This window comes from Lithobates pipiens, unplaced genomic scaffold (assembly GCF_037356315.1).
Source record: "Lithobates pipiens isolate NorthernLeopardFrog02 unplaced genomic scaffold, aLitPip1_a1.2 Scaffold_22, whole genome shotgun sequence".
NCBI classification, from domain to species: domain Eukaryota; kingdom Metazoa; phylum Chordata; class Amphibia; order Anura; family Ranidae; genus Lithobates; species Lithobates pipiens.
The window spans coordinates 192124498-192139836 of record NW_027507784.1 but is presented as its reverse complement, the minus strand read 5'-3'; the positions used below and the strand labels follow the sequence as shown (position 1 = coordinate 192139836).

General features: G+C 42.5%; 1 protein-coding gene across 1 annotated transcript in view; it reads left to right on the top strand.

Annotated features, from left to right (window-relative positions):
* PTCD1 (pentatricopeptide repeat domain 1) overlaps positions 1-15339 on the top strand; it is a 40035-nt gene continuing 24696 nt past the window's right edge. Inside the window, exons 1-5 of the mRNA XM_077448754.1 lie at positions 1-96; positions 1523-1974; positions 5083-5223; positions 6845-7063; positions 8482-8583. Of these exons, the coding sequence (XP_077304880.1) occupies positions 1573-1974; positions 5083-5223; positions 6845-7063; positions 8482-8583 (864 nt within the window). The 5' untranslated portion in view covers positions 1-96; positions 1523-1572. The remainder of the gene's footprint in view (positions 97-1522; positions 1975-5082; positions 5224-6844; positions 7064-8481; positions 8584-15339) is intronic.

The following is a 15339-nucleotide window of genomic DNA, read 5'->3' as shown; positions in this document are numbered from 1 at the left end:
AGGAAGTGCCGGCCACACAGCGGAGAGGAGCATGCCGGGTAATATGGAGTGTCAGAGCACGCCAGGGGATCAGTGATGTCCGTGTGTGAGGAACAGGTACGGTGGCTGGACTATGGGATACCGGACCAGAGACACAGGGCATGAGTTACTAAAGGCAAACAGACCGTGCACTCCGCACAGCTTAGTGATTGAGGGAAAAGTTCTCTTTGCAAAGAACACCTCAATCACGTGCAAGGAAAATGACATGATTGGATGATGGAAGTCAGCAGGGCTTCTGCTCATTTACTAAGCTCTGCAGCAAACGGCACCTGCGGAGGGCGCAGTCTCGTTGCGTTTAATAAATCAACCCCAGTGTGTGCTTTAATGTGGGGCAGTGTACTAAACACAGAGTACAGTGCCAAGCGTGTAATGTACAGCACAGTGTGCATTGCCGAGTGTGTAAGGAATGGCATGTATAATGTACAGCACAGTGTACAGAGAAAATAATTTAATGTACAGTGCATTATGTAGAATGGAGCATACCATGTACTGATCAGAACATGTATTGTACAGCACAGTGTACAAAGCAGAATGTGAAACATACAATACAGTGTGGAGACTGAAGCATGTACATTACAGCACAGTATACACAGTGTACTAGGTGGAGCATGTATTAGACTGACCAGCAGGAAGACCTGGTAGATGGGAGGGGGAAGGGCAACACTCAAAGTGTGACTATTGACATAAAATTCTATAGACAATATTCCTGGATCTACTGATCTGTTTTATCTGAGGGAACCTCCTCTGTATTTTCCATAATATGAACATCTTCTATTCCCCAGATCAGTGACATGTGGGTTTTCTTATGCAGTGTTGTTCATTATTTTTCCCTACAAGGCCTCAGCTTTTGGCAATGAGAAATCTCAAAGCAAACTTCCCAACCTGACTTTTGGCGACAGCTGTAGACTTTAAAGCGGAGATCCAGCCCCCCTCCCCCCCACAAAAAATGTAAAGTTGGTAGCTACAAATAGTGCAGCTGCTGACTTTTCATTATATGGACACTTACCTGTCCAGGGAGCCCGTAATGTGGGCACCCTAGCTGATCTTCGGATGCAGCTGCCGCCATTCCTGGTAAGGGAGCTCAACAGTGAAGCCTTAGGGCTTCACATTTGGCTCCCTACTGCGCATGCGCGATGCACTTTCTAAATGATCCGGCGGCAGAGGAAGGAGCAGGTGGCCCAACTTTCAAGAGACCGGGCTGCGACCTCGTCTCTCGGAAGTGGGGAAGGGTACCTCTCAAACCCCCCCAAAAAAGGTGCCAAATGTGGCACCGGAGGGTGGGAGGAGACGGATAAGCAGAATTTCTGCTTTAAATCCTCAACTGCCTGACTGACTCATCAGAATGCTTTTATAAATAGAATGCATAATAAACAGAGGAACAATGTCTATATAGTAGCAATAACAGAGAATCTATTTCCACAGATAATCTCTAGATATAGAGAGTGTGTGGGTGTGCTCTAACTGATATGTTTTCTTGCTGTAGGTTACATGAAGTTAAGAATTGAGGGTTGATCATCTTGTAGAAACCTCATCATGCTGCAGATACTGGCTAAATTGCCGCTCCGTTCTTTGGCTTCAGGATGTCCCTTACATGTCCAGGCTGCATACAGACAAATCTCTGTCTTTCACTGTCGGACCCATTTAAAGCATTGCCTTGTGTTATGTCAGCAGGGGACACATTTAAGGACTAGAAATTATTCTGATAATATGAAAGATGGCAATCAAGAAGAGGAAGATGTACATTTTGGGAGATTGTCAGAAAGGTATTCTGTAAAAACATATTTTAGAAAATCCTCCTCGGACATTCAGAACTTGCAGTATGAGGAGGATAAAGAAGACGACAGAAAGACAACGAGAACTCGGAAGTACAGAAAAGAAACAAATACCCCATACTGGTACTTCTTAAGGTGCAAGTCCAAAATCAAAGAAGGCAAGGTAACTGTCAGTTGTCTGTTTTACTGTTTTCTTACTAACTGAAAACCTTGAAAATATTGAAAAGGTAACCCCACCTTTGTGGGGGGAAAAAATAGAGCCTATGCAATCGGTACACAAACCGTATTGTAATTGAATGATCTTAATAATTACGTTTCCTTTTCAAACTGCAGCGCTGACATTCTCTATAAAATTAAATGCAATATGGCAATGTGGAGGCGTTCTGTATACCACTGGTGTATGGAACACCCCCAGAAATGTTATTTCCTGCTTGTGTGATTGGCTCACTGATTTTCCCAGAACTCTGCACTAAGATACAAATAAGATTTTAGGCACCCTCTGCCACACAAATGTCAGTTTTGGTGAGATACTTCCAAAGGGTTTATCACTTCTAAAGGGATGCAGACTTTGCCACTTTATCATTAGAAAACTGCAGTTGCATCAGATGATTAATCACGAAAGTCCCATTCTCCTATTCAGATTCACTCTGCACACAACAAACAGCTTTATAAAGTTTATTAAAATCCCTGCAATATACATTTATCACCCGGGGGGATTGTTTTGTCTTAACAGAAGTGGAATTAGCCCCCGTTCACACTATATGCGGCTTTGAAATTGAGCTACTTCAGCATGATTTCAAAGCCGCAGGACAGTGAGATTTCTTCTGCTTGCTGACATCTGTGCGATTTTATGCATAGATGTCAATGCAAGTTACACTAAAAATTGCCAAAAATAGTCCAGGAACTATTTTTCAAATCAAGCTACTTCAAGACGTTCCATAAGACATTGAATGCAACTTTAGGTGTGATTTATAAATCACATGTCGCACCTGAAGTTGCATCAGTGTGAACGGGGGCTTAATCTTTAAAGAAAGAAAATAGAAAGGCAACATCTGCCTTGCAAAAGCTTGTGCCGTCTATTCACATGTTTTTGTATCATATACGCCTCATTCAGATGGGTGCTGAGACCTGTAGTCTGAATGAGCACTTTATGTGGCTTCAGCTGGCAGGAAGTCAAAAAAATGTATAATGAGCACTGACACCTTCCACGTGACTGCACTAAAGCCAGCCATACATGGATCGAAGTTTGATCTGTTAAACAGGATCTGCTGAATTTCAGTGTATAGGCAGGTTGGTTGTACAGAAGTTGATCTACCTATTGACTTCTGTACAACCACCCTGCTGGTGTTTTCCCACCATAGCCATCAGCAGTGATCAGTGTATTCTAACGGTGGGGAACCATCTCCCCAACATCAGAATTCACCTTTTAACAAAGAAAAGGTGAACACACACTGTACACCTTCCCTGCCCCCATGGTTTCTTCTGCATTTACCTTTGTGAATGATTAGCTTTCTTTGCCCATACAGCCAGTACTGGGGTCTGGGGATCTGAAAACTGCTGTCTTTTTCCCCTTCTTTCTTTAGGGATGCCAGGTTAGATCATAGTGATTCTGAATGGCCAAAGCAGTCACTTGCCAGCATGTGACCAATTGGAATCGTTGTGGTCTGTCCCAGAAGATCTGTCCCACAGTACCCCCTTCACCAGCTTCGTAGGCAGTAAAAGCTAATCTTCCATGGAGGTAAGTGCAGTGGGGAGGTTTTAGAGCGTTAGTTTACTTTTTCATTTTTCTGAAATACTAAAATAGTGAGCTGCGCTCACTTTATATACTTCAAGGTTTAAAGGTTCTGAACCAGTAGAAAGTATTACATTTACTAGCCCAAATGTAATTTCACCTTTTCCTCTGCATCAGTTCTTCCATTCCTTTCTTTGGTAATCCGGGCATCCCAGAATCCTCTGCTTGTAATTCTTGCTTGTTGTTCCTAAAGAGTGAATAAGTGCAGCTCCCTTTCCCCTGTACACCTGACATTCAGTGTAATAGATTAGGTGTGCTGGCCACATTTCACTAGAATTTTTCTCAGCTACATTATGGTCCGTAAAGCCATAGCCATTTAAATCAGTGAAAATTATGAATCAGTCAGATCATCCCACATAGATTAATATACGTATGGAAAGAGAAACTGTCCCTTCAAAATCCATCTATAACTCTGTTCTCTACTTAAGCTTGTGATCACCTACCCTGTTCCAAGCACCACAGCTGGTGTATATTCACCCCACTCCCAACATATAATACATGTATGCAATAAGAACTCACAATTAGCAGCCATTGTTTATTTCTTCTGGGCTCCACTCACACCTGAGCGTATCGATTTAAAGGCATTTTTCTGGTGTTTTATTTTTTTTAAGCTTTTTACAAGCTTCTTCTTTTTTTTTTAAAGCATTTTAGAAGTGTATTACCTTTGTTTTAGAGCTTTGTGTTTTTTTGCTTAGCCAATAGAAAGCGCTAGGGGGGAGGAGAGGAAGAAGAAATTAGGGGTGTTACTGGAGCATTTTATAAGCGTTTTTTTTTTTGTTAAAGTCAGGCGTTTCTAACTTTCTATTGAATTCTACGGGGCCAAAAAATGCTTGTAATCTGCCAAAAAAGAATCTCAAATGCTTCTGAACACTTTCTTTTTTTTGCTTTCAAAAAAATGCTTCTAAGACATAATGTACATGGGATGTTTTAAAACCTCTCCTGAACAACTTAACTTTACACGTGCCACGTTTGCATGGTGTGTTTAGACGCGTAAATGAAATGTGAGTTACTGCGTTTACATGTGTTTACAAGCTGTTATGGGCGTTTGGCGATTCAAATGCCTCTGAGCATCTGTCCTGAATGCCTTTTTTTTTTTTTTTTTTTTTGTTTTGGTTTGCTCTCCAAAAAATGCTTCAAACTCAACTGCCTAGAAAGGACTATAAACAGCACTGTGTACATGTATTGATAAGATAACAGAGGAGAATTCAGGTGCTGCTGAAAAAAAAATGCCCAGCTGCTCCTAAATGTCAGTTTACCAGCTGAAGTGTACATGAAGCCGAAATGTAATGAAGTGTGAACAAGCACTTACAAGTGTCAGACTTTTTGTCTGCCAAAATGCTGCTGCCAGGACGAAAGGCTTCTAGGAGAATTTGCAAAATGTCCTGTGTGCATGAGGCCTTCATTTAGAATTTTTAATCCTAGATTGTAACTTTGTTAAATTGGGTAAATTGTGTGTGTGTTTTTTTCTTTTCTCTTCAGTTGGCAGAAGCCCTGGAGCTCTTTGAAGTACAGATGTTACAAGAGGAGCGTTTGCTACCTGAAGAATATAATTACACTATACTGATTGGAGGATGTGGGAGAGTTGGATATGTTAAAAAAGCATTTCAGTTGTATTCAAATGTACGTATTATGTGGTACACTGCTGTATTTTGTTGATTTAAGCTGTGTTCACAGAAATATATTTTACATAAGTAATGTACTTTGTACACTATCCAAAAGAAAAAAAATATGTGTGTGTGTAATATGTGTTTATGTTTGACCATAGGAATGTAAAGCTTGGTACACTCTATTTGTTTTCTTTCGTTCAACCCCACGGGTTGAATGAAAAAAAACTGTCAGCTCCGGAGATGCTGTACTTACCATGCACGGTTAGTTCTACGATCTCTCCCGCTGAACTGTTGTGTTTTGACAGGGGGATGCCCCCCTGCAAGAACACTCTGATCAGAAATTCTCTGTGATTAGCTGAGGGCACTGATAGGGAGTCAGTCAGATGCCTATTTTTCCAGCATGCACGTCCAATAGACTGTCATACAGTGAATCCGGAAAGTATTCACATCTTTTCACTTTTTCCACATTTTGTTATGCTATGGCCTCATTCCAAAAAGGATTGCATTCATTATTTTCCTCAAAATTCTACAAACAGTACCCCATAATGACAACATGAAAGAAGTTTGTTTTGAAATCTTTGCACATTTATAAAAAAAAAAAAAAAAAAAAAAAAAATAATTTACATAAGCATTCACAGCCTTGTGAAATACTTTGTTGAAGCACCTTTTGGTACCAATTACAGCCTCATGTACACCTATTTTTGGCCAGTTTCCCCCATTCTTGTTTGCAGTACCTCTCAATCTCCATCAGGTTGGATGGGGAGTGTCAGTGCACAGCCATTTTCAGATCTCTCCAGAGATGTTCAATCGGGTTCAAGTCTGGGCTCTGTCTGGGCCACTCAAGGACATTCAGAGTTGTCCCGTAGCCACTCCTTTTGTTATCTTGGCTGTGTGTTTAGGGTCATTGTACTGCTGGAAGATAAACCTTCCCCCAGTCTGAGGTTCAGAGTGCTCTGGAGCAGGTTTTCATCAAGGATGTCTCTGTATATTGCTGCATTCATCTTTCTCTCAATCCTGGGGTCTATATACACTGTGCCACGCATTAACATGTTATGTTAAGGCATACCAGTTTATTGAGTGGGCTTCATAAGGAAGTTAAAAAGGTAGAAATCAAAGAATGCAGATTTATACACCCATTTTTATTCTCCTCCTTTGTGAATGAATGAAATGATTTGTATGCACATAGTTTTATTTTATGACTCTTTTGCAGACAGATTATGGATGGGACACAAAATATATCATTGGGGTCATTTACACATGTGGCTGTCCTTGCTGCCCCTCTACGAACTGATCTATGGTGGATTAATTTTCAACAGATGGTTGACAGGCAGCTAGGGGTGGGGGGCACTATGTCTTTTAAACCTGAAAAGCACCCACTTCTGTGCTTCAATTCATGTGGTTGCAGAGCAGTCCCATTCTCTAGGATCTGGCTGCCAAGCACGACAGGGGATATCATTTTTGCTGCATCAAGTGAGACTAGGACTTCGTATTTTCTAGCTATTATGTATAGTACAGACTCTTCTTTAAAAAAAAAATTTGTTGCAAGAATTTTAACACTTTGTACTCTCTTATTTAAATGCCTGTAATGTGTATAGACTTTTATTAAAAATATATATATTTTTTTAAATTTGTAGATGAAAAAGAGAGGTCTGATACCCACTGATGCCACGTATACGGCTCTTTTTAATGCATGCGCTGAATCACCATGGAAGGACTCGGGTTTACAGTATGCTGTTAAACTGCGAAAGGAACTTTTGGATAAAAATATTCCTCTTAATCCAATTACTTATCGGAGTTTACTGAAATCGTACTCAGTGTGCTCTGGATTGCAAAGCGGCTTGGAAATTTTTCAGGTAAGTCAATGGTTCATGATTCAATAAATAACAATTTGTAGACCTTATCCACCACACCTACCAAGCTTGATCAGTAGTTACTCTTTCTCCCTGCCCTCCTTTTGACTTTTCCAGCAGAGCAGGCCCTTGGGCCAAGTGTTGGCAACTTAAATCGGGCGCAGTGGTGTAGTGGTTAGCACTCTTGCCTAGCAGTAAGAAGGGTCGCTGGTTCAAATCCCAACCACAACACTACCTGCCTGGAGTTTGCATGTTCTCCCTGTGCTTGCGTGGGTTTCCTCCCACAATCCAAAGACATGCAGGTAGGTTAATTGGCTTCTGTCCAAAATTGGCCCTAGTATATGAATGGGGACCTTGTATTGTGGGCTCCTTGAGGGTAGGGACCGATGTGAGTGTGCAATGTACAGGGAATGTACAGGGATGGGGATGGTTGTGGACACTCACTCAGGTTGAACTGGATGGGCTGGTGTCTTTGTTCAACCTTACTAACTATGAAATAGTAAATTAAGGCTCCCACCCTCTTCTTAGCACTGGCTAAAACTTCTAAATGCCTCTTTTAAATACATATCTGTGATCATGTGGTGTTCCGGTCCCAAGTCTTATATCTTCTTCTGGGTATGGGAGGCAGGTTCCTCTTTTGGGTGCCCATGATACTGCCTGTGTGATGTGGACATGGCTGTGTGGCTGTCCAGTGATGTGGTTCTCTCAAGATCCAGAAAATTATTTTGTCAGCAAAATTGCACGGGCTAGCACAGGTAAATTGCCAGATATACATATTTACGCACTCTAACACAACTTTAAAAATACATCCTGAGTAAAACTTATTTTTTATTTTTCCTGAATTCATTTGGCTTGGCCTTGTCAACACAGTTTGGTGGTGACCCCTAGTGGTATTGATACTCCCTGACCATCCTCAGCTCAATCAAGCAATAATTAACCCAGGTCTTAGCCCTTGTACACACGGTCGGAGATTCCGATGGAGTGTGTCCGATCTGACCGTTTTGTGAGATATTCCGACTGTGTGTGGTCTCCACCGGACTGTTTCCGTCGGAGTATCCGACGGACCAAGTTTTCCAACTTGTTGGTAAAATTTTCCGACAAAATGCTCCGATCGGACATACTCCGATCATGTGTAGAGAATTCCGATCGGACAAAGTGCCACGCATGCTCAGATCAAATTCCTACGTCAAAGCTATTGGTTACTAGCTTGAACATAGTCCCGTCGTAACGAAATAACGTCATCACGTTCTGAACGATCGGATTTTCCAACAACTTCGTCCGACCGTGTGTATGCAACAGTTTCGGGCAAAATCTGACGGATTTGGTTGTCGGAATGTCCGACTGTGTGTACAAGGGCTTGGGGTTGATAAAACCTACAAGCTAATATCATTTTTTTACATTTTAATTTTTTTGTTCTCTAGGAAATTGTACAGAAATGTAGTCTTACAAGTCCGGATGCTTTCAATATCCTCTTTATGGCCTGTATAAAGGATGAACAGCTGGGGTTTCGTTTCGCTTTACAGGTACAGTGATCAAAGCTTTTTTTTTTTCTAGTTGGTGGGAGTGTTTGGGGAGTGATATAAACAATGTATAATATGGTACATATTGTAAAATAATGTTTATTTTATTACATATTATACAGTGGCTATAAAAAGTCTACACACCCCTGTTAAAATGTCAGGTTTCTGTGATGTAAAAAAATGAGACAAAGATGATAAATCATTTCGGAACTTTTTTCACCTTAAAGTGACCTATAATCTGTACAACTCAGTTGAAAAGCAAACTGAAATGCTTTAAGGGGGGGGGGGGGTAAAAATAATAATGTGGTGCACACCCATAAACTAATATTTTGTTAATCTCTAATTTTCCAGGATAGATTACTGTAGTTAAAACATTCAAGTGGTTCAAAATGCTTGCACAAAGCTTGTAAAATAGTTTAGGCTGGGTTCACACTATTGCGAATTGGATGTGTTTTTCGCCACATCCAATTCGCATGTCAGGAGATTGTGACCGGCTCTCAATAGAGCCGGTTAGCATATTTCTGGAGCGGCTCTGGTGCGAATTGCACAGGAGTCCTTTGTGTCTTCTGGTCTGTTTCACGTCTGAATTCAACCAAAAATTCAGACTGAAATCTGATCTGAAACGGTAAACCGGACTCCTGTTGTGAGCCGCTTTGTGCAGCAGTGTGAACTCTGCCTTAAAAAAATGTGTTTATACGTGGCAAAAAAAAAAAGACCCTGCATAAGTGTGAACACTGGTTTAGGGCTCTGGTAAGTGAGTTAGTATTGACCTACTCTGGGCCAATGATCACAGGTTTTATAAAAGTACATATTTTGTATTCTACAAGATCATCAAGGACCTGTAATAACTGTCATTGGATAAATGTCATACTCCCTACAGGTTCCTGTGATTTATGTAAGTAGTAAGAGTGAATTCACACTATGCAGTGGCAGACAATTTACCACATGGACACACAGGAAACAATTTTTTCCTATTTGTCCCATTCACACTGCAACGCAGCCTATGCATAACAATGTGTGTGTGTGTATGTGTGTGTGTGTGTGTGTGTGTGTGTGTGTGTGTGTGTGTATATATATATATATATATATATATATATATATATATAAAATACTTTATAGGGTTGCACCAATACCACTGTTTTAAGACCGAGTACAAGTGCCAATACCAATTACTGATACTTTTTTTTTTTTTCCTCACCTCGTCTTTCAGGACAGCACCTGGAGATAGTGCAGCTCAGCCCACTTCCCAGCAAACACTGCAGTCATTCCTTTAAAGCCTTGACACTTCCACCATGGCCTCAGTTGTAGTGTTTCCTCAAGCCAATGGTGGAAGCGCTACAGGGGACCAGGGGTGTGCTGCGATCTCTCTCCAGGGAGAGTAGGGTAGGAGCATACCTGTTTGTGCCTTTTTTATTTTTTTTGTCTATTACGGCCAGCCCAACACCCCCCTTAATGGGTGGGGGAGTTCTGGTGCCTTTCCACTTCTCGAGGCTGGCGAAGGCAGAGGCAAAAGGAGGTCCCATGCTGATAGATCGGAGGGCGCGGACTCAGGGAGTCTGCATGGTGCAGCATATCCGGAGTCTGCGCTTGTCCAGTCTGAGTGGCGGGTCACATCACGGATGGGGCAGGACTTGTGGCGGTTTCTGGTTCCAGACGTGGAACGCAGAAGGGGGCTTTGGGCTTTCAGACAGATAATCAGCGGCCAACACATCCAAGTGTTATCAGACAATGCCACAGCAGTGGCCTACGTCTCAAGACGGGGCACAGGAAGTAGGTGTCTTGTAAACTTGGCCGTACGGACTCTGACTTGGGCAGAGGACAACTTGGCATCCTTAACAGCACTGCATCTGAAGGGCAACCTAAACCAGATAGCGGACTTCTAAAGCAGAAGAATGGTGCTAGAGTCCGAACGGAGCTTAAGTCCTGAGGTTTTTCAGAGAATAGTAGACAGATGGGGGCTCCCCAGGTAGACCTTTTTGCATCACAAACAAAAGCAAAAGTACTGGTCTACTTTTCTCTGAACAGGCAAGACCAAGAGGCGGGTCTGGACACACTGGCTCAGTACTGGACCTTCCAATTGTGTTGCGCTTTTCCCCCTGTGCAGATGATCCCTTTCGTGCTCAAGCTACAGGGAGAAAAGATGACCCTAACTCTAGTAGCCCCGTATTGGCCCAAGAGGCCTTGGGTTTTCAGTCCTACTAAAGTTAGTGGTAGAGTGCCATTGGTTGCTTCCGGTCCAAAGGGATCTGCTGACTCGGGGTCCCCTTCTGCATCCTGACGTAATTCATCTCAAGCTGGCAGCTTGGTTACTGAGGAGCAAATCCTGAGGAATAATGGTTTGTCCGAAAGTTTAATTTGTACCCTGCTGAATAGCAGGAAGAAGGTCACAAGGGCCTTTTTTTTATTTTTTTATTTTTATTTTTTTAACCTGTAAATGCTTCAATTCCTGGTGCGTTTCTAAAAAATTACTCTCCACAGGAGGACCTTTCCGTTCTGGAATTTCTCCATGACGGAGAGAGATGGAGAAGGGGTTGTCAGCCAGCACCTTTTTAAAAGTTCAGGTAGCTGCACTGTCAGTTTTTCTAGAGAAGGTTATCTCTAGACCCTTGGAATCATCAGATATTTCAAGGCACTAGCTAGGGCTAGGCCGGTTCTATTTAAGAATTTCCCCAAATGGGATTTATCAGTTGTTTTGCAGGGTCTGACTAGAAGAACTTTCAAACCACCAGAGGAATCCACAATTAAATTTTCGTCGTTAAAATTAACACTGCTGATAGCAGTCACCTTGGCTAGAAGGGTCTGTGAATTTCAGGTATTATCTATCACTGAGCCTTTCTTGACAGTTTTCCCAGATCGGGTAGTACTGAGTGACCCGGGGGTTTTTGACGAAGGTTGCTTCAGTTTTTCACACATCCCAAGAGATAATTCTATGGACGTTCTGTCCATCTCCAACATGTCCTAAAGAGAGATTTTTCATAGTCTGGTCATAAAGAGATGCATTTTACTCTACCTGGATGTAACAAGATTGTTCAGAAGGTTCACTATCCACGAAGCTTATAGGGCTGTGAAAATAGAAACCCCCGCAGGGGTAGTTGCCCATTCAACTCGGGCTGTAGCAACATCCTGGGAGGAACGAGCTGGGGCTTCTATTTATATAATTTCAGCATGGCTGGAGGTACTCGGTAACAACTGAGGCCATGGGAAGTGTCCAGGCTTTAAAGGAATGACTGCAGTGTTTCCTGGGAAGTGGGTAGAGCTGCGCTCTCTCCAGGTGCTGTCCTAAAAGACTTGTAGAAATACCGTTACCGGTAAGTCTAACTAAGGTAACCAATATGCAGCACTAATGGGACTGATAGGTGACACTGATGAGGCGTGGACTGTGTCAGTAGTGTGTGGTGTTTTTTATTTTATTTATTTTTTATTTTACATTATATATATATATATATATATATATATATATATATATTTATATATATATATTTGAGACAGGGAAAGGTCTGAGGACACAGATTCCCCAGTCTCTCTCTTTGCAGCCTTGATGAATGGACAGGAGACAGAGGCTCCTGTTCATTCATGAACTGAAGCATCTAAACCACTTAACAACTGGGCACTTAAATCCCCCTCGTGACCAGACCAATTTTCAGCTTTCAGTGCTCTCACACTTTGAATGACAATTACTCAGTCGTGTAATACTGTACCTAAAATGAAATTTTTGTCCTTTTTTTTTTCCATACAAATAGAGCTTTCTTTTGGTGCTATTTGATCACCTCTGGGTTTTTTATTTTTTGCGCTATAAATGAAAAAAGACCAAAAATTTGAAAAGAAAACACATTTTTTCTTAGTTTCTGTGATAACATTTTGCAAATTATTAATTTTTCTTCATAAACTTTGGGCACAATTTATACTGCTACATATCTTTGGTAAAAATAACCCAAATTAGTGGATATTATTTGGTCTTTGTGAAAGTTAGAGAGTCTACCATCTGTGGTGTAAATCATAAAAAAATTGATCACATCTGATGTACTGGTGGTGATCTTGTTTCTTGCGACCCGAACAAGCCAGGAAAATACAAATACCCCCCAAATTACACCTTTTTTGAAAGTAGACATTCCAAGGTATTTAGTAAGATGCATGGTAAGGTTTTTGATGTTGTAATTTTTTCCCACAATTCTTTGCAAAATTGTGATTTTATTTTTTTTCTGCACAAAATTGTTATCATAATAGGTTATTTCTCTCACATGGCATGTGTATACCACAAATGACACCCCAAAATACATTCTGCTACTCCTCCTGAGTATTACAATACCACATGTGTGGGACTTTTTCACAGCCTGGCCGCATAGAGAGGCCCAACATGCAGGGAGCACCGCCACATGCTCTAGGAGCATAAATTACACATCTAACTTGTTGACTACCTATTACACTTTTGAAGGCCCTGGAGCACCAGGACAGTGGCATTGACACGAATGACAGATGGCACTAATGTGTGGCACACACACATGGCACTGATGACATGTGACACTGACAGGTGGCACTGATATGTGACACTGATGACAGGTGGCACTAATTACTGGCACTGACGACAGGTGGCACTAATTACTGGCACTGACGACAGGTGGCACTAATACACTTTTTTTTTTTTCTAACACTTACGCTGCAGCTGTTCGCTCTCCCTCCTCACACGCTGTCTCTGTGTGAGGAGGGAGAGCCTGCAATGAGAGATGATCTCATATGTTTACATATGAGATCATCTCCCATTGGACGCTCAGATTGAGTGCTAAATGGCCGCTGTGATTGGCCATTTAGCACGATCTGTGATTGCCTGTGTCCAAGGGGAAATGAACAGGAGTACGTCCAGGGAAGCCCTCCTGGCAATTGGAGTCCACGCTGTAGCAGTCTTTCGGCTATAGCGTGGATGCCTAGTGGTTAAATACAGGTTATGATGCTCAGTTATGAATGGACAGGGTCAGTAATCACTAATTCTGAGCATTTGGAAAAGGAAGGAGATGGTAAATGACAGATTTACCAGGTCCTTCCCCCCCCCCACTCTCCATCCTGACAGATCCAGGAGGAAGGGGGCACCGGAGGAGGACCCGGGGAGGACACAGGGGGCAATCGAGGATGATCAGTGCGGTGATGGGGGCAATTACAAGCACCAATCTCCCTGACAGCCGCGGGAGGGAGAGGAGGAGAAGCGACTGTCAGAAAAGCTATACAGGGAGATCAGGGCTTTTAACTGCCCCCCGACCGGCGCACCAATTATCTGTGAGGCTGCCCGCCCCCCCTTGCTACCCTGAGGATGCCGGATGTACTGTCCTTCTGCCAGGCATCATACAAGTACTCGAATGCTTGGTATCGGTGCAACCCTACTGCTTTATATTTTTTTCCAACAAATAATTTAAAACACAAACCTTGAACAGGAGACGAAGCTGTTAAATAGTGCTTATACACAGTGATCACAAGCCATTTTTCATCTTTCAGGGCTGTCGCACTTTGAATGCCAGTTGCGTGGTTTTGCAACACTGTACCCAAATTAATTTTTAATCATTTTCTTCACACAAACAGAGCTTTCTTTTGGTGGTTATACTGCTTGTGTGTTTGTTTTTTCTTTCATAAAAAAAAAAGAAAAAAAAGTTTGGAAAAAAAAAGTTTCTTAGTTTCTGTCAGTAATTATTTTTTTTTTCCTTCACTGATGTGCGCAGAGGAGGCGGCACTAATAGGCTGTACTCATGAGGTGGCACTGGTGGGAACTGATAGGCGGCACTGATTGGCAGTTCTGATGGGAATTGATTAGTAGCACTGATGAGCAGGTACTGTTGGCCACTAAAAGGCAGCACTGACTGGCACCAGTAATGGGCACTGATTTGTGTCACAGGGCACTCATGGGCATTGAATGGTGGCACTTCTGGGGCTTTCCTGTAATCAGGACACTGATCAGTGCCCTGATTACATTCCCTGTTCTCCCCTGCGCGGAGATGCCTCTGATTGGCTCTCCTCGCCACACACTCTCAGTTTGAGGCGATGAGAGCTGATTATCGGCACTTCCATGTGACCAGCAATGATTGGTTACAGAGATCGGGTCATGCCGTGTCCTAGCGACATGACATGGCTGCAATCGCTGCGCGCCGACGAAGTGGCCCCTCTGGTCCACTGTCATATGACCACCCAGAAAAAGAGCTGCACCGTCCCTCTGTCATTTGATAGTGGGTGGGCGGCATATGGTTAAACATTCTTCTATGTAAAGCCCCGTACACATGATCAGAAAATCGTATGAAAAATACAGCTTTCGGAGGGATCGGAAGATAACCCATTCATTGGTACACAGCTTTCGAGAGCCAATCATGACAGTTCATCCGATTTATTATCCAATCGGACATGCATAAAAAACTTTTTCGTACGATGCCAGATCATACGATTTTTCTTTCACCACTTGCCGCTGGCCCACGCCAAATAACGGAGGAGCGATCACCCCATATGAGGTCGCCCCAGAACGGCCGCTGTCCTGTTCCTAGGACACGGCGCGCCCCCGATATAGTTTCATGGTTTAATAGTTAGTAAGGTTGAATAAAGACTCCAGTCCATCCAGTTCAACCTGAGTGAGTGTCTACAATTGTCCCTATCCCTGTACATTGCACTCACATCAGTCCCTACCCTCAAGGAGCCTACAATCCAAGGTCTCCATTCATATACTAGGGCCAATTTTGGACAGAAGCCAATTAACCTACCAGCATGTCTTTGGAGTGTGGGAGGAAACCCACG